Source organism: Muntiacus reevesi, chromosome 4 (assembly GCF_963930625.1).
Source record: "Muntiacus reevesi chromosome 4, mMunRee1.1, whole genome shotgun sequence".
NCBI classification, from domain to species: Eukaryota; Metazoa; Chordata; class Mammalia; order Artiodactyla; family Cervidae; genus Muntiacus; species Muntiacus reevesi.
The window spans coordinates 75,920,224-75,938,971 of record NC_089252.1 but is presented as its reverse complement, the minus strand read 5'-3'; the positions used below and the strand labels follow the sequence as shown (position 1 = coordinate 75,938,971).

The following is an 18,748-nucleotide window of genomic DNA, read 5'->3' as shown; positions in this document are numbered from 1 at the left end:
CCAAAGTACTTTTATGTATACTATACGATTTTATTATCAAGATGAAGGTATCTCCCTTCACGTGTATGGGAGCTAAAAAAGTGCAGAGCTGTTCTCACTCACTGCTATATGTGAGCTGGGCACACAGGAAGCAGATCCTCAACAAATCTTGTATTTACTGAATGAACAGACCCCAGCTGACAGAACAGAAAATGGAGGTTCAGAAAAAGAATGGACTTGCTCAAGGTCAAAGAGTTCTCAGAGATAGGGAAGCAACTACACTGGGGTTCCCCTCTCAACTGCTACAGGTCAGTGTTCTCGCCATTACCTGTAATGACAGAAATAGCTGGCAGAAAGGTGAGTACCAGCTGGGAAAAGCAGGGAAAGAAAACTGGTCTAGTCTTCCCTGTTAGTCCAGTGGTTAAGAAACAGTCTTCCAATGCAAAGGATACAAATTCAATCCCTGGTTGGGGAACTAACATCCCACATGCCACAGGGCAATTAAGACTGTGCACCACAACTAGAGAGCCCAAATGCTGCAACTAGAGAAGCCCTTGAGGCAACCACTAGGCCCATGCTCTGCAACAAGAAAAGCCCCTGCACCACAATGAGAAGCTGGTGCACCATGACTAGTGAAAGCCCACAGCCCACTTGCTACAACAAAGACCCAGCACAGGAAAAAAAAGAAAACTAGAAAACAGTGGCCATTCCTAGTGGAAGGGTGCAGCTGTTGGGGGAGTTCAGACCATGAACGTCTGATAAAGCAGGGAAACAGAAAAGAAGTGATATACAGGAGAATGTGCCAGAAGGACTGGAACAGAAAGCAAAAGATGGGAAACAGAAGTTACTGAGAGTGTGGGGAATTAAAGAGGACACAGGAATATGAAAGGTGGCTATCCTAACCTTCCCTACAACATTGGTTTAAGAAAGGGACTTGGTTTGCAAATGCTTGAGGAACTGGCTAGGGAGGAGAGAGGGTTCAGAATATTCAGGCAGAGCCCTGGCCAGGCAGACTCATAGCATCTCAGTGCCAGAGGGGTCTTGGCAGGCATGCAGGAACTGCTTCCACAACACAGGACTTATGGTGACCATACACTTGACCCAGTTACATGTTCCTACTTCACAAGCTTCCACCACTGCTAGCCAGGCATATCCTGAGTCCTAGCTTGGAGAACCAGGTGGTAAGTTAGCCATCATGACTGACTTTGGACATCATCATGGCTGACACAAATGATCAAAATTCTCTAGAAAGTCCACAAAGACCTATGAAAACAGAACACCTCAAAAAATCGCCACAAAAGGTGACCCTTCTTATATTAGTTAGCTTCTCTTGTAGGCTCACCAAGCTACAACAAAAACAAAGCATAGGGAGAGGACATGTGTCTACATGTGTGCATAGATATGAAACTTGCTGAACAATAAATGCGATCAAAAGTTAAATTTGGAGAACTTCCCTGGTGGCCCAGTGGTAAAGAATCTGCCGGCCAAATAGGAGACATGTTTGATCCCCTGATCCGGGAAGATCCCATTTGCCGAGGACCAACTAAGTCTATGTGCCACAACTACTGAGTCAGTACTCTAGAGCCCAGGAACCACAACTATTGAAGTCCACGCGCCCTGAAGTCTGTGATCTGCAACAGAGAAGCCACTGCCTTTGCAGCAATGAAAACCCAGCACAGCCAAAAATAAATAAATAGGTAAAATTATTTTTTAAAAAAAAGCTAAAGTTGGAGTTTACCTGTGTTTGCCTGATGCCTTGAAACTGTGTGCAAAACAAGCCATTTCCTGTGACAAATGCATAGGCATCTTTCAGTATTCCTCTGCCCAGCTCTCCCTGACACCTTCAACACCTCAGTACTCTCTGTTGCTCAGGCTAGGAGACCAGACCAGCAGCCTCTGAAAAGATTTTGAGAAACCTCAATAGTCAGATTCTGAATCAGAGAATTGACCTCACCTAGACATCCCATGTTCCCATGAGTGTCCAGTAGCTCGCTCTTGGCCAGAGTCTCTGGTAATGAAGAGCTGCCTGGGGTTGAAGCAGCAGGTGCCTCTTGTGTTGGTTTCAGGACTACAGCCATGTCCCAGAAAATGTTCTGCCCCTAGAAACAAGCAGGCACAGGTGGGTTTATAAGGAGACTGTCGGTGGAAGGTGGTATGATCATAACTTTGAGGATGAGAACATAAGCACCTATTCTTGGAGGCCATAAAAAAGAAAGAAAGAGTACAGCCACTATGGAAAACAGTGTGGAGATTTCTTAAAAAACTGGAAATAGAACTGCCATATGACCCAGCAATACCACTTCTGGGCATACACACTGAGGAATCCAGATCTGAAAGAGACACGTGCACCCCAATGTTCATCGCAGCACTGTTTATAATAGCCAGGACACGGAAGTAACCTAGATGCCCATCAGCAGATGAATGGATAAGGAAGCTGTGGTACATATACACCATGGAATATTACTCAGCCGTTAAAAAGAATTCATTTGAATCAGTTCTAATGAGATGGATGAAACTGGAGCCCATTATACAGAGTGAAGTAAGCCAGAAAGATAAAGAACATTACAGTATACTAACACATATATATGGAATTTAGATAGATGGTAGCGATAACCCTATATGCAAAACAGAAAAGAGACACAGAAGTACAGAACAGACTTTTGAACTCTGGGGGAGAACGTGAGGGTGGGATGTCTTGAAAGAACAGCATGTATATTATCTATGGTGAAACAGACCACCAGCCCAGGTGGGATGTATGAGTCAAGTGCTTGGGCCTGGTGCACTGGGAGGACCCTGAGGAGTCGGGTGGAGAGGGAGGTGGAAGGGGGGATCGGGATGGGGAATACGTGTAACTATATGGCTGATTCATGTCAATGTATGACAAAACCCACTGAAATGTGAAGTGATTGGCCTCCAACTAATAAAATAATATTTAAAAAAAATAAAATAAAAAAAAAAAAGAAAGAAAGAAAAACATCAACTATTATAAAAAAAAGGGAAAAGGAAGCCAGAGAGTCTTCCCTAATCCCCAAGGTGAGTTAGGCAGAGAAGCAAGCCTGCTATCTCTTCCCCTATCACTTTGATTTCATCTCACTGCCCAAACCTAACTTGTCAGTGAGTGCATGACAAGACAAGAAAGCATATGGGGAGATTTTTCACAATAGATCTTTCTAGATCTAAAGATTAAAGAAGCAAGGTTCTGGTTATATTACTACAGAGGGGCTTGGGGGTACCTCTGCCCTCATAGGGCTAGTCATGGTGAGGTGTAGGTTTGAAAACATACAGCCTCATGACTCAAATCGTGGTCTGTGGACAAGCAGAATCACCATCACTGGGAGCGTGTGAAAACTGCAGTCTCTGATCAATACCCCAGATCTCCTGAATCAGAATCTGCATTTTGACAAGACCCCATATCCCCTGACCCCAACCCCTGGTGATTCTTAGGTATATTAGTTTGAGAAGTACAAGTAAGAGTTATCAAATCATGCCTGGACTCACCGGAAGAGAGGTTTTGTTTGTTTGTTTTTTAAATACAGAGATCTGGGGCCCACCTCCCCAGAGATTCTGATTTAACTTACATGAGATATGACATAGGCATCATGATTTTATAAAAAGCTCCCCAGGTAATTGCAAACTATAGCACAGTTTGAGAAGCACTGGTTTATAGAAAGTACTGAATGTCAATATCAATAGAAAAGCATGTTTCAATTAAATTGCAAAAGACTAAAGGCCAGAGCCCTCACCAGGAAACAAGACTCTAGGTGTGGAAGCGGACGGACAGGGTCCCTCCTGAAATCATGTGCAATCTTTAGGACCATCCTCCCTCCCTCCCCCCTGGCCACTGCTTACCTTTTCCTCCTGTTCTGACACAGGGAGGCATGTCTGAGGCGCCTCCCCAGGAGCCCAGACTTTGATGTTTTCAGAGTGCACTTGTTGGCTGGATGCCTGGCCCGCAAAGCCTTCCTCCTCTTCCTCTTTTTTCACTGTCACTGGGCCCCAGTGGGCCAGGGCCACAGCCTCTCTCAACTCTGCAGTCATCGTCTCTGCTCAGCAGAATTCCTACGGCTGGGGGCTGCCCAGCAGAAGTCAAGCCCCATCTAATCTTTAAGTTTCAAAAGCTTCTTCCTGAGTTTCCTCCCAGGGACATTATGAGTAGTATCTACTGGGAAATCAGAAAACACTGTTAGTAGAGCTGAGGTTTGCCTGAATGCCACTAAGACCACAGGCAACCAGTGTCCAGGCAGCAGCCACTACAGCACAGGGTCTGCTCTATTCCTCAACAGGATGGAAGGAGTTGGACTGTAAATAAGCAAGTTATCCCTATAATGATCACATTACAAACACTTATGTAATGTTTATTGATTTCCCCTGATTATACAGTTAATATAATTATAAAAACTTTAAAAATTCAGAAAATGACTTAAAAAAATTACCCCTAGCTCATCTCCAGAGAGATAATCACTGTATACTGAAGAATTTAAGATACTTAAAGGGAAAACCTCCAACCGTACTGACAATTATGACTTGAACTTTTTAATTTAGGGGATGCATGTTTTCACAATTATCACCATGGTTTTTTTTAAGAAGGGTCATTACAATGCAAAGTTTTTTGTTTTGTTTGTTTCAAGCACCAAGAACAATAGTATGAACAAGACTCTCAAGAAAAGGACTGGCAGTCTAGACACCAACTGTGCTTCCTAGGTAGCACTAGTGGTAAAGAACCCGCCTGGCAATGCAGGAGACATAAAAGATGCAGGTTCAATCCCTGGGTCAGGAAGATGCCCTGCAGGAGGGGATGACAATCCACTCCAGTATTCTTGCCTGGAGAATCCCATGGACAGAGGAGCCTGGTGGGCTACAGTCCATGGGGTTGTAAAGAGTTGGACAGGACTGAACCAACTTAGCACTAGACACCAACATGTTAGGAGAGGTTATCTCTGATTTATGTAATCACAGGTGGTTTTAAGTTCCTCTTCCTTTGATTTTTATATTTTTCTATTTCTTTCAACTTTTCTGTGAGACGAAGCAGCACTCTTAAGATGGTAGATGTTTCGATGTTAACTACATACAACATCACCTCCTTCTGGCATGGTACTCTAAATATTATAATATACATAATTTAAACACAATATTATATATTATATAATACCTTTAATATTATAATTTACTAAACCAACACCTGTTTATTAATCATTGCTTTAGTAAAAGAACCTTGTTTCCAGTTTATTTTCTTAAAATAATTCTTGATTCTTTTCATGTAAATAGTTTTTTCTGCTGCTGAGTTATTCCTTAAGAAAAGGGATTACTAACCAAAGGATTTTATAGGTGACATATATTGTCAAACTGCTTTCTAAAAGGACTGAAACAAATCATATCACCATGAACTAACAGTTCCCCAGGATCACAGTCAAGCCAACAGATTTTTTTGTTGTTAATCTGTGAGTAAAATAATCTACCATTATAGCTGATTATGGAGAAACTGAAATTTTCCTATTTCCCTTTAGACGTGTTAGGGGAAAAGTTCTAAATTTCATTAAGTTCTCTTTTGCTGCTATTGAAGTGGTCATATACTTTATTCTGCATTAACTTACTGGCAACTTATTCCATACACTTCATCTCTTGAGTGGTGCAATATTTCAGTCCTGCAACAAATCTTAATTCTGAAGAATTCCTCTTTCCATGACTAGTTGAATTTTATCAGGGAGGAAGGTCCTTAATACTCGTTTCACCCGTGTATACACAAGATTGCCTACTTTGGGTATTGTCATCAGACTGCTGATACTCTAACTGGCCTCCAGCCCTAGACAGCATAGTCTCCTATCATGGGCTTCCTTTCAACGTCCTTTCCCTATTTCCAACCGTGGCAACCCATCTCCTCCACCTCCAGAAGCCACACAGCCCAGTTCCTGGGATAAGCCGGGCTCCTGGGGCGGTTGGTGTCCAACCTTCACCGGGGCTAGGCCCCCGGTAGATAGGCAACAGCGGCTTTCCGAAGGGGCGGGGCGCGGAGCCGCCCCGGGACAGCCAGACAGTGCTAGGATCCCTGAAGGGAGGACGAGGCGGGCATACCCCTGGAATGGACCCTCCCTCGTCCCCGACGTTCGCGCCCAGGCCACGCCACCCCCGCTCACCGTGCGCGGAGCAGAAGCACGGCCGGTCGCGAGCTCTGGAGCAGAAAGCGGGTGACCTGGACCCCGGCGCCTACCGGCACGAGAACAATGACCGGACAGGAAGTGCCTGGGGATGGGCTTCCGGCTCCCCAAGTCGCCAGACCAGCCTCTCTAGGAATCTTGGAGGTACTGTCTTCTCGTTGGGTGTTCAATTTCGCTACCGATCAGGGATGGAAGAACAAGCTTGGAGGAAGAGTGCAGGTGGCCTGGGGACCCTGAACCTCAGGGCAAGGGGCATTCCTATGCCTGGCAAGAGCACTGAAGTGAGGCACGCAGCCGGTAGCCTGAAGCTACAGAGGATCCATCTGTAGAAGGCCCTGATCATTTTGACCTCAATGTTTTATTTTGGAAATATCAAACGTACAGAGAATGATACAATGAATGCCTGGACTCAACAACTAACACTTCACTCTCTTTGCCTTGGGATTTCCTGGTGGCTTAGTGGTAAAGAATCTGCCTGCCATTCCAGGGGACAGGATTAGATCCCTGAGTCCAAAATATCCCCTGGAGAAGGAAATGGCAATCCGCTCTAGTATTCTTGCCTGCAGAATTCCATGGACAAAGAATCCAGATAGGCTTCTGTAGCCCATGAAGTCACAACAGTCAGACATTACTGAGCAACTAAATAGCGTTTGCCTTCTCTCTCTATACATACTGAGAAACATATTTTTAAAGTTGTAATCATCAAATTACTCATTCCAAATACTTCTATATGTATCTTTTAATAATAACACTAACAATACCACCATTACAGGTAGGAAAATTAACAAAAATTCCCTAATATCATCTATTATCAGTCATTTTCAAATTTCCAATTGTCCTAAAATATAGACATCATTGTTTTTCCAAGTCAGTTTCACACATTGTATTTGGTATGGCTGTTTAGTTTTGATTTGCTTTTTAGTATGAATTTAGATTCACAGGAGTTGCAAAGATAATAACTTTCAACTAGATTCCACCAATGGGTATATCTTACATAATTATAATTTAAGATAAAAATCAGGAAACTGACATTGGTACAATGTGTGTGTGTACTTGTCATTTTATCACGTGTAAATCTGTGGAACCACCATCACAATTCACATACACAATGCTTCCAACACCAAGACCTCCTTAAGTGTAACCCCTCCCTCTTCTGCTGCTCCATCCCTCCATCCCCAACCTCTGGCAACCACTAATCTGGTTTTTCATCCCTATACTTTTGTTATTTTAGAGTATTACATAAATGTGACCATACAGTATATGACCTTTCGAGATTGGATTTTTTCACTCAGCATAATTCTCTTGGAATACATTTGAGTCACTGCAGATATCAATAGGTCATTCAATTTTACTGCAGAGTAATAAGTATTCCATGGTATAGATATATTGCAGTTTCTTTTAAACACCTGTTGAAGGATATTTGATGAGTATCACAAATTACTATTAATAAAACTGCTTTTAACAATCACATACAGGCTTGTGTGTGTAACAGGAGTTTTCATTTTTTTGAGATGAATGCTCAGAGTGCAAATACTGGGTCATATGGTTAAATGCATGTTTGGTTTTACAAGAAACTGCCAAATTATTCCAGCACAGTGGCTGTACTATTTCTCATTCCTGGCAATGTAATAGATTCAGTTCCTTTGCATCTTTGCCAGCATTTGGTGTTAAAATATTTAAAAGCTCTTCTGATAGCTGTACAGATTATCTTGCAATTCCCTAGTGGCTAATGATGTTGAGTATCTTTTCACTTGCCAATCTATACTTTGGTAAAATACCTGTTCATGTCCTTTGCCCATATTCTAATTGGATCTATTTATTATTGCTGAGTTTTGAAAATTATCTAGCCTAGATACAAATTCTGTGTTGGATATATGATTTGCAAACACTTTCTCCCAGTGTGTAATGCCTTTCCATCCTCTTTAGTCTTTTGCAGAGAAAATTATTTTAATTTTGATGAGGTTCAATTTATCACTTTTTTCCTTTTATGCAGCATGCTTTTGATATATTTAAGATTTCTTTGCTTAGTCTTACTGATTTTTTTCTTTTTGCATATGGCTATGCAATTGTTGCAGCAGCGTTTGTTGAAAAGCTATCCATCCTCTCCTGAATTGCTTTTGCACCTGTCAAAAATCATTTGGGTCTATTCCTGGGTCAGTATCTTATGGCTCTTTAATATCTTTTAAACCGCCCCCCCTCCACTTGTTGTATCTTTCATTATGGAAAATTTCATACATATACAAAAGTAGTACAGTAAACTCTCAATACTCACCCAGCATCAACAATTATTATCACTCCCTTCTCTTTTTCATCATCTTTGAAGAATCCAGTGCAGTGGCTTTTTTTGTTTGTTTGGTTTTTTGCAGTGGCTTTTTATTTGGATGCACTGCCCCGTTTGTAGGATCTTAGTTCCTCAACTGAATTAAGGAATGAATGTTTGCTCTCCACAGTGAAAGCAGAGGCCTCACCACTGGGCCGCCACGGGATTCCCACAGGGGTTTTCCTAGACAATATGCCACATTCTGAACTTGTTTCTTATGATGCCTTTTATCTTGTTCCTTTGCCTCCTGTATTTCCTGTAAACTAGCAATCAGGCCTAAGAAGCTTGATAAATTCAGGTTATACTTTTGCCTTATTGCATTACATGTGGAGGGAGGCACATTACATGACTTGTCTCAGCAATGTTACATTTTGTTAAACTGATTAACAGGTAAATGCCAGATCTCTCCATTGTTAAACTACATGTGATTATTACATAATTGGGGTAATTTTTCTTCAGTATCGACATAAAGCATCTTCATATTCATTATCCCATAACAACTTAGGGAGGTAGATATTCTTCCATTTAACAAATGAAGAAACCAAGGCTCTAAGAAATGAAACCATTCGTCCAAGGAAAAGTGGTAGAATCTGACTCTTAGGGTCTTCAGACTTTTAACCCAGGCCCCTTCCAGTTTTCACTCTTGGTCCTTTCAGTCTAAAAAGGAACCAGCCCTCAAAGAACTTTGGGGTTGAATTCATAACACTTACTATAACTAACACACCACTGCAATTCTGCTAAGTAACAGGAAACAAAATCCCAGTATTAAGGTATTTATACTTCAGTGACAGAACTAGCGTTCTGAGAATTACAACATAAAATTACCAAACCAAGAATACATGAAGAATTAAGTTTACAAATGTACAAAAGGGTACAGAATGAATGAATGATTGGTTCACTGGGAGTAAATGAGCCTGACCACTCAGAGATGGATTCTGAATTGGTATAATCAGAGATTTGAAGAGCTTGGCTATGGGAAAAAAAACTTATGTGGTAAGTTGAGTGCTGGGACAGAATCTTGTTTCTTGAGTAGCAAGCCATTTGTATGTCACCAACAAAATATTGACTAGAAGTGAGAATGACACTAGTAGAGATAATCAGCCCTGGGGTTGAGGTTAAGGATTTTTCCCTATCAGCAAGGAAAGTGACATAGGACTGTCCTATTTTGACACTCTACATCTGCTAGGTTTTAAAAATAAACTTTTTTCTTGGCATCAAATTAATGGTCAGACATTATTTAGTAGGCCAATATTTTTTTTCCATAAAAACAAACTAGGTATGTTATGTATTACCTCCCTTAAACATTTAAAAAGCTGTTTTTAAAGTGTTTTTAGAGTACTAAATTCCAAAGTTAACCATCCACCATACCTCCTCTTACAATAAAAATTAAACTTTTGAGGTTCGTGAAGACCTAATATTAACTTTATGAACAAACACTACATTATGCCATTTTCCAGATTTTGACCATATCTCTTTTATCCAACTTTATTGACAATTAAATTATTTCATAAAGTACTTTCAAGTGATCCTTTTACGAAATGCTCAAAACAATTCTCTCAAGTAGGGGTTATGCCAGTATTTGACTGACAGAGAAACTGAGACTTAGAGACTGACTTAACATCACAGAGCTCGTAAGTGAAAGAGCCAGGATCCAAACCTAGGTTTTCAGATTCCAAATCCAGTGTACTTAAATTGTCCTCAAAGAGCAGTCCTGCCCATCCAACTTCATGTGTGTATGTCTTAATCACACTGTCTGTACAGACATTCTCTAGAGTGATACTATCTTTAAGATGTACCATATATACGTATCTTTTCAAAACATACACTTTTTAATACAAAGATATTTTTGCTATCATTTACAACATCATCATTATATCTTATAAATCATAATTCAGTTTCTTCAGAATCTTTAAGTGCTTCAAAGTCCTTTTCTAGGTTCATAAGAAATGATTTGGAACAGAGTATCTTTTAACTGGAATTTGGCTTATGTTTTCATAGTCTTGAAAGTCTAGATTAACTTTCTGCCTCATGCAACATATTTGTCTACAAAAGGGTCAATCATGACTTTTTTCCCTTATAAAAACCATATGCTGCCATTTATCCAACAGTCACTTACAGAGGCAGGGATGCTATTCCATTTTACACAATACTAGATTTTCTGAATCTTGATCTTGGACTCACTGGCATTTTGGACCCAAGAGAATTTGGACCCAAGAGAACAGGACCCAAAATCCTCCAAAGAGTGGATTTTTTGTTGAAGATGAAGGTTTGAAGTCTGAGAGAATTCTTTTTCAGACTCATCACATTCACAGTTTTTTTCATCTGTATGAATTTTCTGATGTACAGTCAGGTTTTTTCTTTGCCTAAAAACTTTACTACAGTCATTACACCCATATGGTTTCTCTCCTGTGTGGATTCTCTGGTGGCCAACTAAATTCCTCTTAGAAGTAAAAGATTTTCTACACTTTTCACATTCATATGGTTTTTCCCCAGTGTGCATTCTCTGATGTACAACAAGGTTTTTGTTCTGACTAAAGTCTTTTCCACACTCACTACATTTATAAGGTTTTTCTCCAGTATGGATTCTTTGATGCACCATAAGATTTCTACTAGAGGTAAGCACTTTCCTACATATATGACATTCATAGGTTTTTTCTCCACTGTGAATTCTTTGATGCTCAATAAGATTTCTATTATAAGTAAAGCCCTTCCCACACTCATTACATGCATAGGGCTTCTCACCAGTGTGGATTCTCTGATGGGCTATAAGGTTGGAGCGGTAACTGAAGACTTTCCCACAGTCATTACATTTGTAAGATTTTTCCCTTGTGTGAATCCTCTGATGTCCAATGAGGCTTTTCTTCAGAATGAAGCACTTGCCACACTCATTACACTCATATGGTTTCTCACCACTGTGGATTCTCTTATGTTCAATAAGGTTTCTGTTAGAACTGAAAGCTCTTCCACATTCACTGCATTCAAAGGGCTTTTCCCCGGTGTGGATTCTCCGATGTACGAGCAGGCTTGAATTGTAACTGAAAGCCTTCCCACAATCCTCACATTTGTAGGCCTTCTCTTGTGTATGGAGCTTCTGATGGACCATGAAACTTTTGCTCATAATGAAGGTTTTCCCGCACTCTCGACATTCATAGGGCTTCTCCCCATTGTGGAGTCTCTCGTGGTCAATGAGGTTTCTATTAGAACCAAAGACTTTGCCACAGTCTTTACATTCATAGAGATTCTCTCCAGTGTGAAATCTCTGATGTAAAATGAGGCTCTTTTTCAGAATGAAAACTTTCCCACATTCATTACATTCGTAGGGCTTCTCCCCATTGTGGAGTCTCTGATGATCAAAAAGGTAAGCACTCTGAGTGAAGGCTTTCCCACATTCAGTACATTTATAAGGCTTCTCTCTGCTATGCATCCTCTTATGATCAATGAGACTTGTCTTAGAAGTGAAAATCTTCCCACATTTTTTACAACCAAAAGTCTTCTTTTCTGTGTGAACTCTCTGGTGTAGGAGGAGGCTTTTGCTTCGAATGAAAACTTTTCCACATTCTTTACATTTATATGGGTTCTCTGTACTGTGGAGCCGCTGATGGTCAACCAGGTAAGTGGTCTGGGCAAAAGTTTTTCCACATTCATCACATTTATAGGGTTTTTCCCCAGAGTGGATTCTCTGGTGCAGAATGAGGCTCTTCTTCAGAATGAAAGCTTTCTGACACTTGTTACATTTATAAGGTTCTTCTCCTTTGTGGAGCCTCTGGTGGTCAATGAGGTAAGCATTCTGAGAAAAAACTTTGCCACACTCATTACATTTATAGGGTCTCTCCCCAGAATGGCGTCTGAGATGTATAATAAGGCCTGAGTGCCTATAGAAGCCCTTTCCACACTCCTTACATTTATAAGGTTTCTCCCCAGTGTGGATTCTCTGATGGTTTAGAAGGTAAGCACTCTGAGAGAAGGCTTTCCCACATTCATTACATTTATAAGGTTTCTCACCAGAATGGTTTCGTAAATGCATTAGAAGGCTTGAGCGCTGAATAAAGCCTTTTCCACACTCCTTACATTTATGAGGTTTCTCCCCAGTGTGGATCCTTCGATGATTTATAAGATGGGAGATTTTATTGAAATGTTTACAACATATATCACATTTATAAAGCTTCTTTCCTTCAGCACCTATTAAACTTTCAGAAAAAGCTGAATCTGAAACCAAGCTTTCTTCAAATTCCTTCCACTTTTGGCCTCGTTTTTCTGGTGGAGTCCTTTTTTTCTTGTCTCGTTCACACAGGGAACCTTTCTTCAGTATATCTCTTTCCCTTGCTTCATTTCCCCACTGACTTGAAAAAACTTGCCATTCACACTCTTCTTCAAAGTCAAGAAGCTGGGGAACACCTCCTTGAAATCTATTTGATATTCCTCTCTGAGAATCTGCTCTTTGAGATATGCTCAACTTGGATGTCACCTCCTCATTCTCAGTCATGGTCTCCCATTCTGGTAAAAGAAATTAAAAATTCAAATATTACCATATCCCTGTGTCAGCAACAACAAGATCTTCAAAAGACTTTGAAACAACTATAAGGATACTTTACACGCATACAAAAAGGAAAAGCTTTTCATTAAATGGGAGTACAAAGCAGAATGTTACACTGACAGAATGTTGTAAATGGATTAACACAGAATTCATTCTGAGAACTTCTAAGCTCTTTGCCTTCCGGGAGCAGATGGAAACACAGAAAGGATGTTGAATAAACAGATGCAAGAAGAGCTAGAGAAGGATCTTAATACAGGTGGTTCATGAAGCTGGATGGGGCTTATAAAGAACTATCTTTTTTCTTCTTCATGCTAAGAAGATGGGAACTCTCAAAGAAAGAAAATATACCTAAAAACTCTGAAGGCCATCTTTAACTTTTGAAGAGTCAAATGTATTAACATTTTTTAATTACTTGAAAGTAATTAATCTACAGGAAAAAATCTATTAAAAAGCAACTTAACACCTAGAATCCTTCTTTTAGAATTGAGAAATGGAAATTTTAAAATTAATTTCACAAAAATATCAGGTCTACATTAGACTCCATTATGTAGTTATATATAAAAAATACTGAATGAAAGGAAAAAATATAGAGACGTTAAAAACTATGAAAACATCTATAAAATAATGAGGCTAAACTAGTTAACCTCTTTACGACTCTAATATTCTCAAATATTTTAAAATATGAAATGATGTATATTTTAAATGTTTTGGAAACTCATTTTCACCATCCAAATGTGAGAAAAATTATGAACTAGTTCCCCAAATTATCTAATAAATAAAATTATATAAATAATAATAACATTATCTTCTATTTGAGTATAAAAACAGTATTCTTCTACCTAAACAGAGAGAAAATACATAGGAAAGGAGTGTTAACAGACTGGTTTTACAATTTAAGCAGAATGCTGCTTGAAAGGAAAGTTTTCTTTCTTTAAGGAAGTAGAAGCATTTTAAGAAATAGAAGTGTTGCAAGTGGTTAAACAGAAATGGAAAATGGTTAAGAAATGACGGACTCATATATACACTAGCTAATTAGCTGGATAAATGAAATTTTAGTATAGAAATCAGACTGTGTGTGGGCCTAATGAGCTTTAAGGGACTTGGGAAAAAAATATCAGAATGATAGAGGGAGCTGATTATTTTCTGCAATCTTTGGTTAAGCAGGCAAGAAAAAGACAGGATTCCTTAGCTCCACTCCTCCCCAGTCCTCTAATCCATGTCCACTCCATTGCTAATTATCTTTCCAATATGTATATTTGATCATATCACTCACCTGCTCAAAACAAACAATGCTTCATTGCCCAAAGGATAATGTACAAATGACAAGAACAGCCCAAGAGATGCTATCCTCCACTATCTGCTATTTTTCTGGCTTCGCTTCTTATTAGTACCCTTTATGCCTATAGACTCTAGGCATGGAAAACTATGTACAGATGCCCAAACATGTCATGTTTTTGCTTGCTTCCCTATCACTGCCCATGCCCCTTTCTCTTCCTGAATTTGCTCTTCCTCTTCCCAATTTGCTACCTGCCCAAACTTACAGACTTAAAAACTAAGTACAAAAGCCACCCTCATTGGAATTACCACTGATCTTACAGGGAAAAAAAAAAAGTTTAAGGGAATACCATGAATGAGACTGTGCCAACTAAACAACTTAAGATGGAATGGCCAAAAAAAAGAAAAAGAAATGGCCAAATTTCTAAAAAGACACAATGTACTTAAAATCGACTCAGGATGACACAGAAAATCTGAATAGTTCCATAATAAGCAATGAAATAGAATCAGTAGACAAAAAACTACGCACAAAGAAATGCCCAGACGCACAGTTTCATTGATCAATTCTACCAAACATTAAAAGAATGAATACCAATTCTTCACACACTCTTCTAATAAACAAAAAAGGTGGGAACACATCTCAACTAATTCTTACGAGGCCAGTATTACCTACATACTAAAAGCAGACAAAGATATTACAAAAACAGACAAAACTACAAACAACCATATCTTTATGAATAGAGACATATGAATCCTCAACTGGGGTTTCCTGGTGGTTCAGTAGTAAAGAATCTGCCTGCCAATACAACAGACATGGGTTCAATCCCTGGTCTGGGAAGATACCACATGCCGCAGAAAAACTAAGCCATATCTACTAATCCTGTGTTCTAGAGTCCAGGAGCCGCAACAACTGAAGCCTGCACACCCTAGAGCCTGTGCTTTGCAAGAGAAGTCACCACCATGAGAAGCCCATGCACTGTAATTAGAGAGTAGTTCCTGCTCGCCACAACTAGAAAAGAGCCCATGCAGCAATGAGGAACCAGCACAGCCAAATAAGTAAAATAAAAGCAAAAGAAAAAAAAAAAGAAAAGAATCTCAGCAAAATATTAGCTGACTCCAGCAACACATAAAAAGAATTCTACACCATGACCAAGTGGGATTCATCACAGGAAGGCAAATGCTGGTATAACATCAGATGATCAGCTCATGTAGTACATCACTGTGCTCAGCGCTGAGGAACTGCTGCTTCTGACCTGTGATGTTGGAGAAGACTCTTGAGAGTCCCTTGGACTGCAAGGAGACCCAACCAGTCCATCCTAAAGGAGATCAGTCCTGGGTGTTCATTGGAAGGACTGATGCTGAAGCTGAACTCCAATATTTTGGCCACCTGATGCGAAGAACTGACTCATTTGAAAAGACCCCGATGCTGGGAAAGATTGAAGGCGAGAAGAGGGGATGACAGACCCTGATTCCTGATGCTAAGAAAGATTGAAGGTGAAAGGAGGGGATGACAGAGGATGAGATGGTTGGATGGCATCACCGACTCAATGGACACGAGTCTGGGTAAACTCCAGGAGCTGGTGATGGACAGGGAGGCCTGGTGTGACGCAGTCTATGGGGTCACAATGAGTCAGACACGACCGAGCGACTGACTTGAACTGAAAGAAGCAACCAAAAAACTACCTGAACCAAGTAGGTTCAGCAAGGCTGTAGGATAAATATTAATATACAAAAATTAGTGTGTTTCTGTACCATAGCACTGAACAATCAAAAAAAAAAAAAAAAAAGAAAGAAAATTAAGAAATCATGTTAATAGCATCTGGGATTTCTTTGGCAGTCCAGTGGTTAGGATTTGGTATTTTCACTGCTGGGACTCAGGTTCAGTCTCTGGTTGGGGAACTAAGATTCCCACAAGTGGTATAGCCCCTTCCCCACAAAAAAGTCACTTCCCTCTGTAAATCTTTCTCTAAACCACCCACCTGTCCTCCTACTCTCCCAGTTCTTTCATCATGCTAAGCTCCTATGTGCTCCCACACATGCATACTTTTATTATATAGCATTTGTTACACTGTATTGTACTTATTTTTGTAAATGTCTGTCAATTCAACTTGAATGTATTTTAAGGCAGGGATTAAGCTTGATGTATGAGATACTTAATATTTCTTGAATAACTGCCTTTAAATTCTATTCCAATCTCTTAAATGAACATTTACAATTCTTTTACATATTGAAGAAGTATGTGCAAGCTATTTGGGAGTTTGTTCTTTTTTAAAAAAGTTATTTTTTGGCTTTGCTGGGTCTTCACTGCTGCTTGGGCTTTTCTCTAGTTGTAGCAAGCAGGGGCTACTCTCTAGTTGCAGAGTCTGGGCTTCTCAATGCGCTGGCTTCTCTTGTTGCACAGCACAGGCTCTAGGGTGTGTGGGCTCCCAGGCTCCAGAGCACAGGCTCAATAGTGATGGCGCACTGCCTTAGTTGCTCTACAGCATATGAGATCTTCGCAGACTAGGGATCAAACCCATGTCTCCTGCATTGGCAGATGGATCCTTTAGCACAGAGCCAACAAGGAAGCCCCGAAGTCTGCTTTTCCACCAGCTTATCAATGCACAGAAACTGAGTACATAAAACTGTCAAATTTGATAGTGTCACAGTCTACTCCCAGATCAGAACACCATGGGCTACGTGCGTTGTACTTTATCTGAGGAAATTTGGTTGTTCCCAAATTTTAATCATTGTCAATTCTTTGCTGGGACTGTCTTTAGACATATTGCTTATTCTCCCCCTTTCTGAACCATTTCCTTAAGGTATCCTCCTCAAATCAGAACTACTAGGTCAAAGAACATAAGTACCTTGGCATCTGCTTGCCCAAAGCCTCAACAACACTGCAGTCAGAGCATATCTTACTTATTCAAATTGATTCAAACTTCTTTTTCAGCTAGAATAAATATGGAATTCCATTTTCTCATTTTTTAAGTTTAACCTTTATTTAGACCCATCTGGAATTTATTCTGGCTTATAGCATAAGCTATGGATCCATGGTGAGTGTTCTTCATAAAATTAATTAACCCATAAAACATGTTTTAAAATTTGTAAAAAGAAAGATGGGTTATATAGTAAATCACATTAGAACTACTGAAAATCACGTGGATTAAACAAAAAAGCAAGCAAACAAGTTGGATTCCTAGGTCACTCTGCATAAATATAAAAATGAAACAATGAAAATGTCTGAATAAAATACATATGATTTAAAAAATAGTATTTTTATGGAGAAATACACCATAAAGGAAAATATTGCTGTTTGAAAGATTTTCTAAGACTTAAACTCATAACCAGCACAGAAAGGCAAACAAATGGGAAAATGTATAACATGTGACAAAGGGTTGCCAGTTCTAATAAACAAAAGAAATATGAAGAAAGAATATGAATAAACATAAAATAACAATAAGCATAATAACACTAATGACCAAAGAAATGGAAAAAAAACCCCAAAGAATAGGATCCTTCATCTAGCTAGCAAAGATTTGAAATTGACCAAATCACAAGCACATAGAGGGGAAATAGGTCCTCTGAGGCGTTTTGTGTGGATGTATAAATTGGTAAGTCATTGACAGAAAGCAGTTTAGGAATATATATCAAAACATCAAATCTACAAAATATTTGACCATCACACCACAGCTGAGATACTAAAAGACATATCCTCATAAATGTAAAAATATACAGTATAAATTACTATGAACAATAAAAAAATTTACTAAGGTTGCTAAGTACAAAATTAACATACAAAAATTAAATATTTTCATGTATGCAAACTGATCAATTAGAAAATACCAGAAAAGATTCCTATTCCAAAGAGTCAATGTCCTGGAGAAGGAAATGGCAACCCACTCCAGTATTCTTGCCCGGGAAGTCCCATGGACAGAGGAGCCTGTCAGGCTTCAGTCCATGGGATCACAGAGGGTTGGACACAACTTAACGACTAAACAACAACAAAATTATATACTTGAAATTTGCTAATAGAGTAGATCTTAAATGCTCTCACCACAAAATAAAAGGTAACTGTGTGAGATGATGGATATGTTAATTAATTTGATTGTGGTCCTCATTTTGCAATGTAAATATATATTATATTATCATGTTGTACCTTAAAAAAAAAAAACAAACAAAGAGCCAATGTAACCAGAATCATGTAAGATCTACCTGAAGGCACTTTTAAAACAGGCCTGAATCAGACAAAGGCAGCATGAACAAATGGAATGATATATAATGTTCTTGAATAAAAATTCAGTATCATAAAGCTGACAATGTAAAGAATGATACTCAGACAATGAAATACAGAGCTACCTCCTTCATGGCCTTTTCTAACTCCCAGGAATGTACAGGTTGCTCTGTCCTCTTTATTTCCATCTCAAGAGACTTATGCCACTCTAATTCCAATTATTTCACTCTGCCTTGTTTATTCTTTTTCATCTCCCAAATCATGCTACTTAAGGG

The 18,748-nt window shown here is 39.4% G+C and overlaps 2 protein-coding genes across 8 annotated transcripts in view; both read right to left on the bottom strand.

The window, feature by feature from the left end:
* LOC136166621 (zinc finger protein 35) overlaps positions 1-6,202 on the bottom strand; it is a 30,498-nt gene extending 24,296 nt beyond the window's left edge. For 3 of the 4 annotated variants that reach the window (XR_010662962.1, XR_010662961.1, XM_065933163.1), the window contains exons 1-3: positions 6,111-6,202; positions 3,829-4,138; positions 1,934-2,078 (exon numbers count right to left, since the gene is read on the bottom strand). Coding sequence is in view for 2 of the 4 variants with exons in the window: in XM_065933163.1 (XP_065789235.1) it covers positions 1,934-2,078; positions 3,829-4,017 (334 nt within the window). In the remaining 2 variants the exon portion in view is untranslated. Of the gene's footprint in view, positions 1-1,933; positions 2,079-3,828; positions 4,142-6,110 lie in introns of all 4 variants that reach the window. The other variant, XM_065933162.1, reaches the window with a different exon arrangement.
* Positions 6,203-10,261: 4,059 nt separating this feature from the next.
* LOC136166620 (zinc finger protein 660) overlaps positions 10,262-18,748 on the bottom strand; it is a 55,405-nt gene continuing 46,918 nt past the window's right edge. For 2 of the 4 annotated variants that reach the window (XM_065933154.1, XM_065933155.1), the window contains one exon: positions 10,262-12,945. In XM_065933154.1, the coding sequence (XP_065789226.1) occupies positions 10,601-12,945 (2,345 nt within the window). In that variant the 3' untranslated portion in view covers positions 10,262-10,600. Of the gene's footprint in view, positions 12,946-17,949; positions 18,399-18,748 lie in introns of those variants that run through there. The other 2 variants (XM_065933161.1, XM_065933160.1) reach the window with 2 other exon arrangements.